This window comes from Seriola lalandi, unplaced genomic scaffold (assembly GCF_002814215.2).
Source record: "Seriola lalandi dorsalis isolate HSWRI2012SDOR001 ecotype SW California unplaced genomic scaffold, Sedor1 jcf7180002054968, whole genome shotgun sequence".
NCBI classification, from domain to species: Eukaryota; Metazoa; Chordata; class Actinopteri; order Carangiformes; family Carangidae; genus Seriola; species Seriola lalandi.
The window spans coordinates 1,012,759-1,029,241 of NW_019525519.1; the positions used below are offsets into that span (position 1 = coordinate 1,012,759).

The window sequence follows — 16,483 nt, forward strand, 5'->3', positions numbered from 1 at the left end:
TGACACAAGATTGGGAAGATTTGGGTCTCACCTATGATGAAATAGTAGGTCACCATGGTAACAGTATTTGGAGAGATGAAAGCAAATGAGATCGAGGGAGAGGGGGAGAGAGATTAGCACACCTGGTGAGAGAACAGAGCACTGCACTCGCTATTGCTGATGGGCACAAAAGCATGTCTGCATGACTGTCTTAAGTGTGTATTTCTTTAACTACATACACAAGAGCACAGTGCTGACAGTCTGAATGTAAGTGGCCCTTGCACCTAATGGTGATAAGGGTCATGGTAACACACACACATGAAAACAAGAGACCAGATGGAGTGTGAGAGGGTGAGAGAGGACAGAGAGTGCAGTTCTTCAGACAGATGGAAGCAGTGATGCTGCTTCTGATGACTGGGCCCCAGAGACAGGGGCAATCGCTTGTGTCTCTCTGTTGCCAGTAGGCTCATATTCTGGGCTTTGTTCTCTTTAATCTGCTAACCTGTGGAGCACATGGACAGATGAGACACATTTAGAGGGTTGTGAGCAAGAACACAAGCCTTCAGATGGGGCACCAACAAAACCTCATTCATTAACCTGAGGATTGGACCTTGAGGATTTACACCATTTTAAAAGGATTTGCCTGTGTGTTGTGTGTATGTGTTTGTTGTGTGTGTGTGTGTGTGTGTGTGTGTGTGTGTGTGTGTGTGTGTGTGTTGTGTGTGTGTGTGGGTGGGTGTGTGTGTGTGTCAGGAATGTTGCATTGAGCAGCAAATGTGTTTTTTGTAATATTAACAGCGATGTAGGATTAAAGATAGTTATTAACGATTAGGCTTTCAGATGTCTGGGATTGTGAAACTGTCTCCCAAAAGACAGTGTCACACGAAATTCTTAGCGTAGATGTTCCTCTACAGCACTTGAAGTAAAGTGAAGACTATAGACAGACAATATTGTTTTTAACATCTTTGCACAAAAGAGGGCAGCAGAGAGTGAGTTTTAGACCTTAGGAGTAAAAGTCACCATATGCAGAGTCTCAGTGCACACATGCATGAAGTGCATCAGTGTGGTTCATCACACAAAAATACTTTCTCCTACACGTGTGCACACCATCTTTGGCACATGTTAAGACAGTGCAGAACTACAGTGTAATTTCTCAACTCAACTATCTAGAAACACTGCCACTATGCAGGGTATAAATATATTCACTTATATTTTTATATTTATATAAGCCAAAATCACACATTACAAATCAGCCTTTTTCTGAATAGCATATTACACCTACTACTATACACCCACTGTCTATATGTACCTTTTTCTTCTATAAGCACATCAAGGAAGTTAGAAAGTAAATAATCATCATGGTCATAATTTTTACAGTTACTCATGTCAATATACAAGTATATGATGAGGCTGTAACAGGAAAAATGGCAAAAACAGTAACAGTGAGAGGAAACAGTTTTTTTTTTGTTTTTTTTAAACTTAATAATAAAGCCACGCTATGAAATATAAAATAAAATTATTAAATTTATCTGAAACGTTAAAAAAACAAAAACAACAAGAAACAAAAGGTGTAGGTAGGGGGCTAATGGACCAGGTGGAATTATGTTGATAACTCATTACACCCAGCCAGGCACACTCCTGTTCGTGCGTGCGTGTTTGGATGTGTAGGTATTCATAAGCGTGGGGTGTGTATCAGCTAAGCTAAGCTGAACTAAGGGTCACTGGCAAAGGAAGACTACAGCACATCAAGTCACACATTCACTCCATGTGACTTACCACTGTCTGTGAGAGCAACCCAGAGAGACATAAGAGAGTGCTTTGGGATAGAAGCCAGACACACAGAGAGGTGTGTGAGAGTGCAGCAACATAATTATTTCATGAGACCTGTTGTGAGTGCCCTGCACCCAAAGGCAACAGGGTTTATAGAGAAGAAAACCACCAGGGTGAAAATGATACGATTCAGGTTACCATAGGGCAGCCACACAGAGATAGGACAACCTAAATATATATATACACACACATACACATACACACACACACACACACACACACACACACACGCACACACACATGCACACACCCACAGTATACATACACAAACAGTATTTTAATATTCATGCATGGCCGCTGCTTCATGCTTGATACATCTCAAATCTCTGGCCCCATCTGCGCAGAGAAACGCCCGCTAACAAATATTTGTACTGACAGCAGTCACGTTTTGCTGAATCACTCACGCGCCAGGTCCTGCTCCTAAACAGCAGACAGGGTATTTATTTGGAAATGAGGGTTGGGCTGGGAGTCAGTGACATCACTCACTGTGACAAAGTGCCCATGGCACCCCTGTAAGGTTGACAATGGTGAAAAGGGAGCGATGGGGTCCTTAAGTCACTCCACCGAGCAGGGACACACAGCTGCAGACAGGCTAGCATCTTTGGGTCCTATTACAGACACACTAGAGAGGCACACTAGGCTGATACATCCTTTCTTACCACTGTTGAGTATTGTTAAGGATGACCTTCTCCATTTGCTGCTGAGTGTGTTCTCTCTTTCTCTCTCTGGTGTCACTCACAAAGACGCACACACACAGTGTGTGCTTTAAGGGCGTGTGAACCAGATAGCTAATCTAATAGAATGGCTTTATCCACAATGTTCCCTGGTGACTAGTCTGTCCCAGCGTGCACTGGATTCAACTACCACTTCCTGAAAAATGTCATGCCTGATAAACCAGTACATAGCTCAACCTTCCCGGACACTTTAATATCCTATATAAAGCTTGTCAAACGTTACAGTCAAGGCTATTTCATTCACTCTGCTCTATTTCTTCACTCTTGACTCTGTCTCAGCCACACCTCTTGGCTCCTGTCTGTTCAATGCCTTTCCTGATTCCTTCTATTATCTCTCTTACCCTGTTCACTTTATTCCAGTCAAGTGAGCCCATTCTACTGCTCCTTTCACTCATAACCAACAACTAACCACCAACCTCCACCCCCCTCCACATACATTTGTGAACTTATGGTTTTGTCCATTAGTTGTAAGGGAAATCTAAATGCTACTGTATAGATTTGCATTTTTGACAATAGTTTGAGTTGCAACAAACCCATACAAAATGTCATCCATAAAGAAGTAGTTTTTGGTGTGGCTGGATTAACTAGCCCACACAGAGTCCTGACCTCAACCCCATCCAACACCTTCGGGACAAGTTGGACTGTGAGCCAAGCCTTATCGCTCAACATCAGTGTGCAACATTACTAATGCTCTTGTGGCTGCAGCCAGTTTCCAAAATGTTGCAGAGGGCGTTTCCAGGACATTATCACAGCAACAATCACATGAGTGTTCTTTGCTCTAATTTCTTTTGTCCACATAGTGTATACTTTTATGATAAATGCTTCACATACCTAAAATAGTCCCTGGTTGTTCTTCAGGTAGACATTTTCAATTTTCTATATCACTGTGGGTACATGTGGCCATATGTATGCACTTGTCACCTCCACTTGTCACCTGTCAGCTGGGGACTGCTTAATGTTCCACTGATTATCTCCACTCACCACAGTGACCCCTCAGTGAATGTGTGAAATCACGTAACCGCGTTCTTTTATATAAGTGCCAATACCCAGCTGGTCTTTCCACCTATTTGTCAGTGTGATGCTTTGTGTCTCTCTGTTTATCCATCTTAGGTCAGACTGACATGATGCAGAGCTGATGACAGAGTCTGGAAACAGTCTGGGTCAGTAGATTATTTATGAGAGCTCCTCTGGCCCAGACTTCTTCTCTGGTGCCAGTGCAAGAAATTTACTGTGTCTGCAGTGGTCTGAATGCTCATTGCATTATTGGAATACCAGATACAGTCCAGTGAAAAAAGTGAGGAGGGAGAGAAGGAGAAGAAGAAAAGAAAAAAAACTGTTGAAATGTATAGGATGAGAAGCAGATAAGAAACTGAATTCTATATAACATCCCTAGAGTGTAGTGATAACAGAAAATGAAAACAATGGAGAATGAAAGTAAAAGAAATGGATGGAAGTTTTAAGATGAGGAAGAAAATGAAAGGCTTGTACCTTTTGTTTTATTCAGAGTAATATTACCTAGTGCAATAATTCCTGCTATGCTCATATGATACAAACCTTGGTGTATTATTGCATAAGGTCTGGCAGACCTAGGAGGTCTAGAATAAGATCAGCAGCATACTAAACAGTCACTGATGAGAGGACCGCCTGCACCGCTCTTTGGATTCACGTCTCACACATATTGGATGAAACTACCTCTTTTCAGGGTGCTTTTGAAACAGTTACGGTTTTTCAGTGTCAGACATACTCCATTTGCTGCATATGAAATAACATCTTACATATACATATTACAGAATAGCCTCTCCCATTGTATATAGCATGACTGCTCTTAAGCATCTGCACCAGGCCTGTGCAAGCATTTGTTGGAATAACATTAAAATACACAGTAAACTGGTATATTTAATGCTAACATTTGAATCCAGGGCAGCTGTATTTATACAACTACAGTGCCATTGTGTGTTACAATGTCATTTACCTAGTTATCATCCAAACTCTTGAAGCCAGCTAGTAGCAACAAAGACATGAATGCAGAAAATTTGGTTCAGCCTGAGTTATTTTTTCCTGTGACAACGACTTATGACAAGAATTTTGAATTCCTGTTTCACAATGCGGGACCGGTAATTACACATGGGTCTATTCTTTGTTTCTCTGGAAGCTCTTGTGTTATGAATTACATATGAGCTTATTTATCTAAAGTCTGGTATGCGGCTATGGCAAATGGCCATTCTTTTGTTGGGAAAGAATTTCCTATGAAACTTCTCTAACCTAGTTCCTGTATCATGTCTAAAAATGGCGTGTGTGGAAACGAGGCAACAAACCTTCTCAAGATAGTAGAAACTTCCACTGAGGGCAATACACAAAACACATTGCTGGAACACAGAAAAGCCTCCCATAGATACAAATGAACCCACTGCATTATGATCTTATCTTTGAGTGTGTGTGTGTGTGTGTGTGTGTGTGTGTGTGTGTATGTGTGTGCATATTCTAGTTTGTTTGTCTAGTTTTACATAATAAAGCAGTGATGCAGGGAGCTACCTGTTCAGACAGGGTTCACAGCAAGCCAACAGCTAAACCTGCAACTTACTCAGTCTACTGCATTTTGGGCTTCAACCTCCACCAGTGTTTCCTGATGTACATGTATAAAACGATGAAAACTGTAACTTAATCACATGTGACATTGAACTTCATATGTGGTAAGTTCATATGCACATGTGGCTTTCAGACATTTCACAAGACAAATTCACATGACACATTTTTTTTTAAGGACATTTCATGTGTGAAATTATGTTATAAAAATGAGTCCTGACAACAAAGAAAGGCTTAGATCTAAAGAGTAACAAAGGTGGGGCTGGTGTGAGAAAGAGAGATGAAATGTGAGAAGAGGGAAAGAGGATGAGAAAAGTGGGCAAGCAGACTGGTAAATACTAAGTCTGACTCCTGCCTTATCCGATTTTACCTCTTTCTGAGTGAGTGAATGTAAGTGTATACTGTATGTGTAAGATTTTATTATGGGGCAGGGGAGAGTGTTAACAAGAGCCTTTGGGGAAAGAGGCATGATGTGTGATTAAGCCTAGGAGTGTAAAGAATAAGGATTCAAAAGAAACAGCTGCGATCAGAGGAGTGAAGACACGATCTTGGTTAGCTGTGTGTGATCAGACATTTCAAAACATCAAACGGAATTTTTCCAAAGTTGTAAAAGATCATTTAGGGAATTAATTATTCAGGTCCAGTTCTCACTGAGACAAGGTTATGGCTCCATCCCTACACTGCAGCCCTGGCTGCTGCTGAGTCAGGATTAATCTCATGGCAAAATATTTCTCTGAATGCCTCACATGAATTATTTAAACTGAAATCACAAAACTTATTTGTGTGTATCGCCTTGGCCACATTATTAGAGCTGAAGGACACATTTTGGATGAGGAGGGAGAGGCTGCGCAGGTGGGATGAAAACGGCTGTGGGTCTGTGGCTGCAGTCTAATAATGCCAGACGCCCGAGGGAGAAAGTAATCAAAACGTCACCGTCACATGAGCACAGCACTTATGTAAGCAGCTGTTGTTAGATAGCATGGCAATGCTGCCTGATTACAATCACTTGGTAATTACAAAGGCAAGCATACAACATACACACTTTGCTGAAATACATGGTAGCTAAAAGTGAATTTTGCCGTAAATTGAGTGGTTGATGTTGATATAGCTAATGTATCTCATAAAACGTCAAATAAAATCTAGACAAGACAAATGTGCCACTCTGCAGTTAAATCAAACTGTGCATGTCTTAATTTCCTGCTTCACCACTTATTGACATTGAATATTTTAATCTCCCTTTATCTGTATTTCAGGGAATTATGTGATTTTCCATTTTATGCAAGCTGCTGAGTAGCTCTAATCATAGAATTAAATTGGAACCTCACAGCAGGTTTTTATTGACGAGCCATATGGATTCACACTGACTGGTTGATGAGAGCATTATGCTGGCATGCAGAGCAGCTACAAACTGTCAGGACGCCTTCAACACAGACATAAGTAAGCAAAGTTGAACTCAACTTTCACTGACTGTGGGCCAGCACAGCTCAGTCATCACTGCCATAGGGTTTACATGAAGATTAAGCAGGATCATGTTCCAAATCTGACACCGAAGCTCCCCAATACCCCCCCCCCACGCAACATACACAACATGCACAATGTATAACTGCCACACATACACACTTAAATCTTTATCTTAATTGTACTTAATTTATTGTATTAGCGTAAAATTGTATTGCATGATCGTTCAAATAAACCTCCAGTATCAGACTTTCATTTTCATCAGTCAAGAATTATATTAAAGTTCCATTATCAGCGATTAAATGGCATTCGCTGATGGACTCTAGAGACTGTGGCTTTATTTAATCACATGGCAGTTGGCTTAGTATTTACTAAATAAGAATTACCAATGCTGTTTAAAGAGCAAGCTGGTACAATTGTTGAAAGTGAAAACACCGTAGATGTGTTAGAATGTGTTAACCAAAATACAACCTAGTCAGGCCAGAAAAAGTCAGGCTATGAAATAGAACTATGCCACATATAAATGAGGAATCTTTTGAGTAGAGTTAGTAGGCTATTTATACTGTATGCATAACATATAAACATATGATGATATGTGATCTGTGGGGTATGTATGGAGGCATGAGGATGTTTCATAATGTACAGAGCTTATCCCTTGATTTCAAAATAGATGTAACCAAAAGCAAAAAAGTCACACATACTATCATATCCTTATCTGTTTACACGCTCTTTTATTGTCTGCTTATTGTGCCTTTGCCGAGCTCCTGCTGCACCTTTTCCTGCTCTAAGCCCCAACCCCTCCCTTTCATAAACACGCGGGGGGGGGGTTACGTCAGACTGTAATCGATTCAAGGACATGTCCGCAGCCATGTCTATAATGGCGATGGCAACAGCCCACTGTGGTGTGTCACTTTATGAATGGGGACTAGCAGCAGCCCTTTGCAAATGAGATGCTCCGCTGATGTAACAGTCAGACCCCTTGGGAACATGCACAGTCTGCAGTCAGACACTACTCGTATATAACAGTAACATCTTAATTTATGTTATAATAACAGTAAACTGTGGATGTTTGCTTGAGTCCAAGAGATAAGATTTTGGAATAATAGCTATGATCCCACTATTATGCAACAGATTGCATTCAATGTTCCCATCATAAACTAAGAGAAACTGAATGAAGGCGACAGTATAAAGATTGCATCAGGTGATTGTGAGCTTAAAGCACTGAGAGGGTGTTTGGTTATCATCACAAATGCATTTATTAACCATTGTTTTAACAAAATATAGGTTACATTAAAAACAAAACGTAAAAATAAAGGTATGTTTCAATCAATACATGCAAACATGGTTAACATTCACTTCAACATAAGAAATAGACAGACTCATAGTACAGATTAAAACAGTCAGATGACTGCTGATGTTACAACACAAAGCGAGCTGCATAGGATTTACAGAAAACAATAAACTCACTGACTAGAAAGCAAATCAAGAATAAAAAAATCCAGTGCCACACAATGGTTATAAATTAGACAGAGGTGATTGAGGTTTTCCACAGTGAGAGAAAAGTGCAATAAAATATGAGAAAGAAAGGAAAACATCTTGGTTAGTAGCTATTCACAGGAGAAGCTTTCATTTATCTACCATGCCCCTTTCCTTGTTCTCACTCAAAGTGCATAAGACCTGCTTTGACTGAGTCTGCTCAGTATCAGCTACAATCATAAGTCACTCAGGTCAAAAACTCAAAACGCCACAGTGCATCTCATGTTATCCCTCTTTCCCAGATATGGTCATCATCATTGTCCACTGTTCACATGTTCTGCAGTCACATTATTTCTTAACAAACCAGCACTTGCCATCTCCCATCTTTTTTTACATGTCTCTAAGTAAACTTAGGGTTTAGTAAGGCAGTGTACACCTATAGCTGTGCACATGTGGTTTCCAATGTTTCATTTCATTCAGATACACTGCTCACATTTTGGTCTGCATTTCAGGCAAAATTCTGCAATATCTTACCATTATATAAAACATAATTTTGAGACAAAATATCACAATTCATGGTAACGCCAATTCTATCATCAGCCTTATTTTAAACGGCCCTGAAGAATGATGTTATTCCTAAGTGTGCTTTTCGGAATTCTTTAAGTTTAGGTTCACAATTTATCTTCCAGCTTCACAGGATCATCAGATAACAAACTTTTACCATTCACGTCCCTCAAGTCTGCTTTTAAAATGCTTCAAAATACACACAACATAGAACAGTAATAGGAAGACATTCAATATGAAACATTAACACATTTACATACATATCTATATATCAGTGAACTCTGATGCAAAATGTTATGTGTACATTGAGGTGAAAATCTAATCAAACCAGAAGCCCTTCTTATGGTAGGGATGCACCAATAACAACAGCAGTGTGGGAGATAGCACTGATTTCTTACAGTTTTCACAGCTTTTGGAATCTTAAACCAGAGTTACGTGTTATGGAAAACAGAGCACATATCATATTCACACAGTCATTTGTGTCAGTAACTCCCAACACTATATAGAGCAAATCTGATCAGATGTAAAATTTGAAAAATCACATCCTTTGTTGGGAGTGATTGATTGGTATTGATGCATCTCTCCATCCCCAAATCAGTCGTCTCATCCTGGATAATTAATGCTTTTTGGCCTTGCACTGCATGGATGCTTGAACAAAGTTTACATACACCAAAGCAGACAATATGTAAATACCCACTGATCTAACAACATAACACACAGTAAGCTCTGCTATAGCCAGACCTTTTATAACCACAGTGTATTTAAATGAACAGATGAGATATATGCAGCTCTGTACATGATAAAGCTAAGCTGAGTGGTAGTAAATGTCAACTTACCACAGGCCATGTCTCATTTTTAGAAAAAAACTAAAAAACTATTCTAACAACATCAGGTGTAGCGCTGCAATGACACAAACCGTGTCAGATTTTGAGACAAACAGTGATGGATTCACAGTGGAGCTGCTCCAAAAAAACTAAGTGGTTACAGGAATAGTCTTTTATCCACATCCCGACCTGATGGCCTCGTTCAGTGGAGAGCATCCCTCTGAGGCCATGATGATGTAAACAAAGCCCAAAGTGATGTTGAGATTACAGTCAGAGCATGGAAATTAAAAGCACCCTGGCTGTTCCTCTACTTACTGAACTGGAGTCTCAACTCTCCACACACTCACAAACACTGACATTATGATACAACTAAAGAAAAAGCATGATGAATAACTGCATTTAGGCAAACAAATGCGCCTGAAACAAGAGAGTCCGTTTGCCATAAAGAATGCGTACATGATCAGGAGCAGGTTTGGAAGACTACTGTGTAACATCAAGGCATATTGTATGAAAATGAAGCAATCAGACAGTTTGCAATATATGGATGGAAATATTGGCTAGTCATGTGATCCATACCCTTTTGCTCATGTGTGAGGAGTGTAAGGAGCAGCACTATTCTTACACAGTGATGGCTATCATGTACCTTTACAGGGGCAGAAGCTGGTTAAAACGCACACGTCCGTGCAATAGCTACTTTGTCTACAGACAACACTGCTCTGTGAAAAAGTTACACAGTGTAATCGAAAACATTAGAAATGAATAAGCACTGTGTTTTGAATCTGCAAATGTACAATAATACTTTTCTGTTTGAACATATCTGTTAGAAAATTATTACTGTGAAAATAACATCTGTTTTATATCGATCAACCTGAAGAAGATGGGAAAAAATCCACAAGTAATCTGAGGTAAATTTTATCTTTGATACGGCTACTAAATCTATTTTCCTTGGGAGAACAACAGCCACGTTCAAGGGGTTCATTCTGGAAATAATCCTTCAGTGCAGGAGGGGAATGTTGAAGCCCATTTTTTATAATCACAGTCTTTCTGATTTGGTGGAATATGCATGATGCTGTTATAATATGGGGAATTGTTTTTTCAGAAAAAAAAAACCTTTTTTGAGATCTTCGGTTAGGCCTCTTTGATTTGTAAATTTGGCAAAAATATTTAACAATTTTTACATTAATGCAGGAAAAAATATAAAATTGGTGTTGAATAGGAGCAAATATACCTATGTGTAAAAGGCAGGTTTGTGACTATGTATGGGGTCCCTGGATTAAAGCCTGCAGATGTATGGACACTGACTGTTTCCCAGTGCCTATTTAATGCATTTTGTATATTCAAGTCTAATGAAGAAATTACTGTATGACATTCAATGCACAACTTCCCACATCATGGCTTAAAATAAGGCATTTTCAATGGCATGACAGTGGGAAATTATACATTAAATGCATTCGAATAAAATAAAACATATTTCGCATATTTCTGTCTGTCAACGCTGTTTCCTATTAAGTCGATATTTTTGCACACATGCAAAACATATTATTTTTTTTAATAACACTGTGCCATCTAATAAATTTACGGCATCTCCTGAAATGAACAGTGAAGCCTGGAGTCGGCATTTCCCAGCACGTTTTCCGTGGCACGTGTTTCTACATTACATAACATGAACATGCCCTCCCAAAGGGCACCAAGCTGTACAGAGCCCTGACATCAAGGCAAATTATCTAACAGCATCCCACACCTGACACCTACCAAAGGCTTACACAGTGGTCCTTAACACTCAGTCTGTCACCACAGCAGGGCAAATTATTTTCTGTGTCACAAAATGTATGTTGGCTATCTGACAATGGCAGAGAAAATCATTTTAACAGGCTACAGTCGTATTTAAGGTACCCGGGGATCAATTACGCGCAAATTACGCACGCAGTGTGCCACTGCAGACTACAAAGCTCAGATAAAGTGAATCCATCCATTCTCCCACTCCCGCGGTGGGGATATCTTGAACTGGTGACGCCGCACTTTGTAGTTGTTCCCATTATTATTGTCCCAGAATTCCTCCCCGCCGACACAGTATTTAATTGCAAACTGCAATGTGCCTCCGTTTTCGAGGTAGGTAGGCATGACGATCTTAAAACAGAATTTATCGGTGTCACCGTCGCTTGAGTTGGGAACATAGGACGCCAAACTGTCCATAAATGTTATCCAGTTGTTTAATGAATACCGCAAAGAGACGCTCTTTTCGAAAGCCAGATTCAACACCCTCACAAAACCGGAGAGGCTGAATTCGTCTGCCTCAACGCTCTCCAACATGACTTTCACCTCCCTCACTTTCTGCTCAAAGCCGGGGAGAATACCGGGACTGGCAAACTGCAACTCCATGAACACAGACTGTGTAGGAGCCCGGGGGAATTTTGTGTCCAAATGATTAAGTTGGAGGGGTCCTTTGGGTAGTTTTGCCAGGATGCGCTCTGGCACCTCTGGCACATCTGTATCATCGAAATGCTTCACTGAAATGAGCTCTAGGCCCAGAGAGTCGGCGAACCGGACTTTCTTTTGACTGGTTGGACTTCTGCTGCGGGAGATCTCTAACTTTGCTCTCTCTGTGGGTGTAGGCAACGATTTGCATCTCCGACGCAGGCTTGGACTCTGCTGAGGTTTCTGGAAAACCTCTCTGCCCCGTGGTCTCTCGTCCACCACCGGGCTCTCGATGGGCTCACAGGTAGTACCGTTCATCAAGTCAAAGTCTTCCCCATCATCAAGCCGCGGGTTTGCCGCTGCCAGGCTTCCGAACAGTCCAGCTATGCAGCTGTAGTTCCTCGGCAGGCAGTTCTTTGGAGGCAGCATGACCACGACAGTATGCCCAGACTCTGCTTCCATAAAACGCAGCAGTCCCTGCACTGCAGAACCGAAGTGGTCGTGATGAAAAATACCGGAGAGTTAAGAGATGGAGCCGTCAGGTGTCAGTGTCCCCCTCGCGGATAGGTGCTCAGGCTGCGTCAGAAGCTGACACTATGCAGGGCTGCACCAATAAACCAAGCTGTTGTTGTGCAACGTGCGAGTGTGCTCCAGCTGATCGGTCACTTTTAAATTTCGGCGTGTGTGAATAAAATATCTCACTGTCTGCTCACTGCAAAAAAAAAAAAGGATAAAACGAGAATACCTCTCTCTTCACAACAACCAGCCCTCGCTTCCGTTTCCATGTGGTGAACATGCAATGTCCTCTCACAGCTGACTTGAGCCTGTGTTCAGAGTTTGACGGCTACTTAGGATCTACGTGCAGAACTGAACGTAGCAACTAATCAAGATGGTTTCCTCCTCAAAACCACCGGTTAACTTCCGCTTTTTCACACTTTGGCATCATAGTGACCTCGATAGGCCAAATAAAAGAAATAAAGATTTATTTTAAACACATTTGAACTTAGTTTGGGGGCATTTTTGTGATGTAGTTAGACCTATTACATAACAGATGTAATAATTCATCTGGGCCAGTCAGGGCTGCAACAGTTGCCCATCCCCTCCCATTTTCTGTACGTCACATATTTCCGGTGCCGCACGTACGGGTTGTCATGACGACAGCGTTGCGGCTAGTCTCTGAAGGCATTCGTCGCCTCTACACGTCTGTTAGGGAAAACTCTGTCGACCAGAGAGAAAACTACTCCTCACGACGGATAGCAATGCTTCTTTATGAGTGGTGAATTCTGGCAAGAGAATAGTGATACAAACACATTCAAAATGCAACAGGGACTGAGCCTGCCTCAGTATGGTGAGTGAAGTCTGACTTTGACAAACTGGTGTAACGTTTTCCAGGTTTCTAACGTTTCAGGCAAAAACTGACTGCGCAAAACAATATAGGCTACATTTTACAGTTTATATTTGGTAGCCTATACTCTGGTTTTTTATGTCTTCCTCTAGATCTACAAAAGCTAACTAAATAATGGCGACCTTTAAAGAAGTGGCTCGCACAGCTGTTGGTGGATCAGACGAGGAGCTTCCAACACAGGAGGACGCAGTTGGGGAAGAGCCTTACAGGACACCAGAGAGGAGACATGTTGATGTCCTTCTAGATATTAGTGAGGAGGACTCCCTGAAAGAACTGGAGCCATATGAGTATCACTGTTACTCTGGTTTGGAAGAAGCTGTAAGTGAATGAATATATTCTTGCTACAAAACTTTTTACTACCTGCTTTTATCTGATGTACTTAATGTTACCTTTAAAGTGAGTTGTACCAGTTATATATGATGATTCTTTGTGTCCTCTAACACAGTTTGGAGTCAGCAGCAAAATTATGTAACCTACAGGCTCAAATGAGAACAACTATTAAATATCTAATGCTAATTTTTAATTAATTATATTCTCAACTGTTGATATAACCCTTATCTATATGGTAATTTGTCAGATATTGGTATCATATTGATACAATATCACATATCAATATTAGCATAATTTCAACTTCCTCACTTTTCATTTTAACTTGGCCTAATAAGTAATTTCTCTGGTGTATTTTCAAAACTGTTTTCATATTGAACAAGTTATTTCATTGTAAACCAGGTCCGAGGTTGGGCCAGAGTTGCACCACTGAGCTGCATACTTTTGACTCAGAAGAGATACAGGAAACCAAAGCACAAGGAGGCTGACAACCCAACCACCGTATCTGTTGACCCAACACTCCTTAATGCAGACAGCTCAGCCAGCTGTGAGTCGCATGCAGGCTCTCATAACAACTTAAAGAAATCCATGCCATTAAATCAGCAGGTGGGATCTTGGAGTAACACTCCTGTGGCGGCCCTGCAGCCAGATGCCTCAGAATGGCCTGTCCTCAGTGCCATGAAGAAAACTACGTCACACCTCTTACTCGAAGAAAAGATGGAGGCGGAAGGGATGCTCAGAGGGACTCCTGTGCAGCTTCACCATCTGTCTTTAAAATACTCTGTGTCAGAGAATAAGCCCACTAAGCCTCAGAGAGTCAGCCACAGCCACAGGTCCAATAATACAGTTGTTCCCATTAAAAACTTCACATTTTTACCACCAATCAAGTCACCACACCAGAATCCCAAGGTCGGTGGCCACCTCTGCAGTGGGAGGAAGGCCTCAGAGGGAGAAACCTTAGAGGAAAACTGTTTCATGTTTGATGATAAGAGTGAGACAAGAGGAACAAGAGTGGACCCTGCTGTTAATACAGAGCTTCCCAATTACTCTGCAGCTCTGACCTCCAAGTACCGGACATGTCAACATAACCCCCACTTGTTCTCTGCTGTAAGTGTTTCTGTCTCCAAGAGGTATCAGGTACCTATTTCTTCCAAACCTGACACAGTGCACCACAGGAGATACTCAATGGGCAAGAGCCTGACACAGGCCCTCCACACCAGCACTGCAGCAGGTGCACAAGCCCATATGCACCCCAGCTGCCTGTTTTCTTAATACTGTATGCTGTCACTCTGTATGAGGCCTTAGTATTCAGTATTTTACAGCTTTAAACTCTCAGGTTCAACGAAGTAAAATCTGTTTTACCAATGCATCATATGGTATTTCCATTACAATAGTCAGCTGGAAGAATTAAATCAATGTATGAAACATGTTCATAAAAGTAACTCATTGCGGAGGTAATTCATTTAGTGTTAAGAGTTCAGTCAGTCCTCTTTGGCACATGTCAGACCATACTTACAATAACATTAATTGTCAATGTTGAAATGTTACGCTCCATATGTCTTTTGGGCCTTTATTTTGTTCTGACCAGTTCCCACAAGTGTTTTTTCAGCTGTTCTAGTTACCTAGCAACGGTGCAACTACCTCATAAGAAGCCTGGTTGTGTGCCTGCCAGGCACATGTTCTGCTTTTTAAACTACAACCTACACTAAAGCTCTGTCAGAACTTTAGTATCGCATTGTAGTTTCTGTCTATGCATGATATAAGCTGTGGCCAAACTACTGCATCTGCTCAGTGCACTTTCAGTTTTATATCGGAAGGTATAAGTGTTTTCTGGTGGCTATGGATGGGGTCTGGGTTGTACAGTGTACAAGGGTTATCAGTGCAATATTATGCCGAGATCCCTGAATATACTGCATGGCATTTTGGTCTCCAAAGACCAGCCACATCTTGCAATACTTTTTAAACTTGCATGATTGATACTTATTACACTACCTCTTTAGGGTTTAGCTGCCTTGTAAAATAAAAGAGTAATATAGTGGGTTGTTCTATAATCAAAAGAGCTGAAGTGTTAACCTAATCAAATCAAATGTTTGTCTTACCTGAATGTGTACATAAAATAAAATGGTTACTTAGAACTGATTTGTAAAGGGTTGTTATATTTGGTAAAAAGATGAAATACACAATACTATGAAGTTTTATGAAGTTTTATTTTGTTCTATAATAAGTATGAGAAAGGGTCAACCTACTGAAATCTATCATGGTGCTCCTTTAAGCTTGTAGTTTTGCACAGAAGAACAAAATACATTGCACACTGAAGAAGGAATCATCAAAATCTGTGCATTTTATATCCCCATACCAAACATGGTTGATGTGTGAAACTCAACGGACTCCATGTTGCCCTCCATCCCCTCCTACCGCTGTACCAATGTACTGTTCAACCCATCCTGATCTACTGCTCCAACTATTTCTTAAACATGCTCTCTCTCGCAAACTGGGCCAAACTCACACACATAACCCAGACTGCTGCCAAGGTAACAGGTCTTCCCACATCCAACCTCACAGAGCTTAATTCTGGGGCCATCACATGTACTGCAAATACAATAGCACCTGGGGTGCAGAAGGCCTTGCTTTGGCAAAAGCCTGGTATCTGCAGCAATAGCTGCCCTAAACTGTTCCATTCTGAATGGGTTTGGTAATACATGTCTTGTTCTCATGTTGTATTGCCTGTCACTGTTGTGTTGTACACATATTTCTTCCTGTCATTATTGTATGATGTTGTGTGTAAAGTGTAATGCTGATTTTCCCTGTGATGTACAGCGCTGTGAAAAAGGGACAATAAAGTCCAACTAACTAAATAGTAGTAGACACCCATTGTGGCAACATGTACC

At 41.0% G+C, this 16,483-nt stretch overlaps 2 protein-coding genes across 2 annotated transcripts; one reads left to right on the forward strand and one right to left on the reverse strand.

The window, feature by feature from the left end:
- Nucleotides 1-7,816: 7,816 nt before the first annotated feature.
- Nucleotides 7,817-12,678, reverse strand: LOC111646301 (protein phosphatase 1 regulatory subunit 3E). The gene has a single exon (XM_023395764.2). It carries the CDS (start codon nucleotides 12,323-12,325, stop codon nucleotides 11,399-11,401), a length of 927 nt encoding a protein of 308 aa, XP_023251532.1. The 5' UTR covers nucleotides 12,326-12,678; the 3' UTR covers nucleotides 7,817-11,398.
- Nucleotides 12,679-12,781: 103 nt separating this feature from the next.
- Nucleotides 12,782-16,450, forward strand: cunh16orf46 (chromosome unknown C16orf46 homolog). The gene is made up of 3 exons (XM_023395756.2): nucleotides 12,782-13,211; nucleotides 13,361-13,586; nucleotides 13,998-16,450. Exons 2-3 carry the CDS (start codon nucleotides 13,383-13,385, stop codon nucleotides 14,865-14,867), a joined length of 1,074 nt encoding a protein of 357 aa, XP_023251524.1. The 5' UTR covers nucleotides 12,782-13,211; nucleotides 13,361-13,382; the 3' UTR covers nucleotides 14,868-16,450.
- The last annotated feature ends 33 nt before the right edge of the window (nucleotides 16,451-16,483 follow it).

Coding starts and splice junctions, on each gene's coding strand:
- LOC111646301 (XM_023395764.2), bottom strand. CDS start 12,325: ATGGAAGCAGAGTCTGGGCATACTGTCGTGGTCATGCTGCCTCCAAAG.
- cunh16orf46 (XM_023395756.2), top strand. CDS start 13,383: ATGGCGACCTTTAAAGAAGTGGCTCGCACAGCTGTTGGTGGATCAGAC. Junction 13,587..13,997: donor ACTCTGGTTTGGAAGAAGCT/GTAAGTGAATGA, acceptor ATTGTAAACCAG/GTCCGAGGTTGGGCCAGAGT.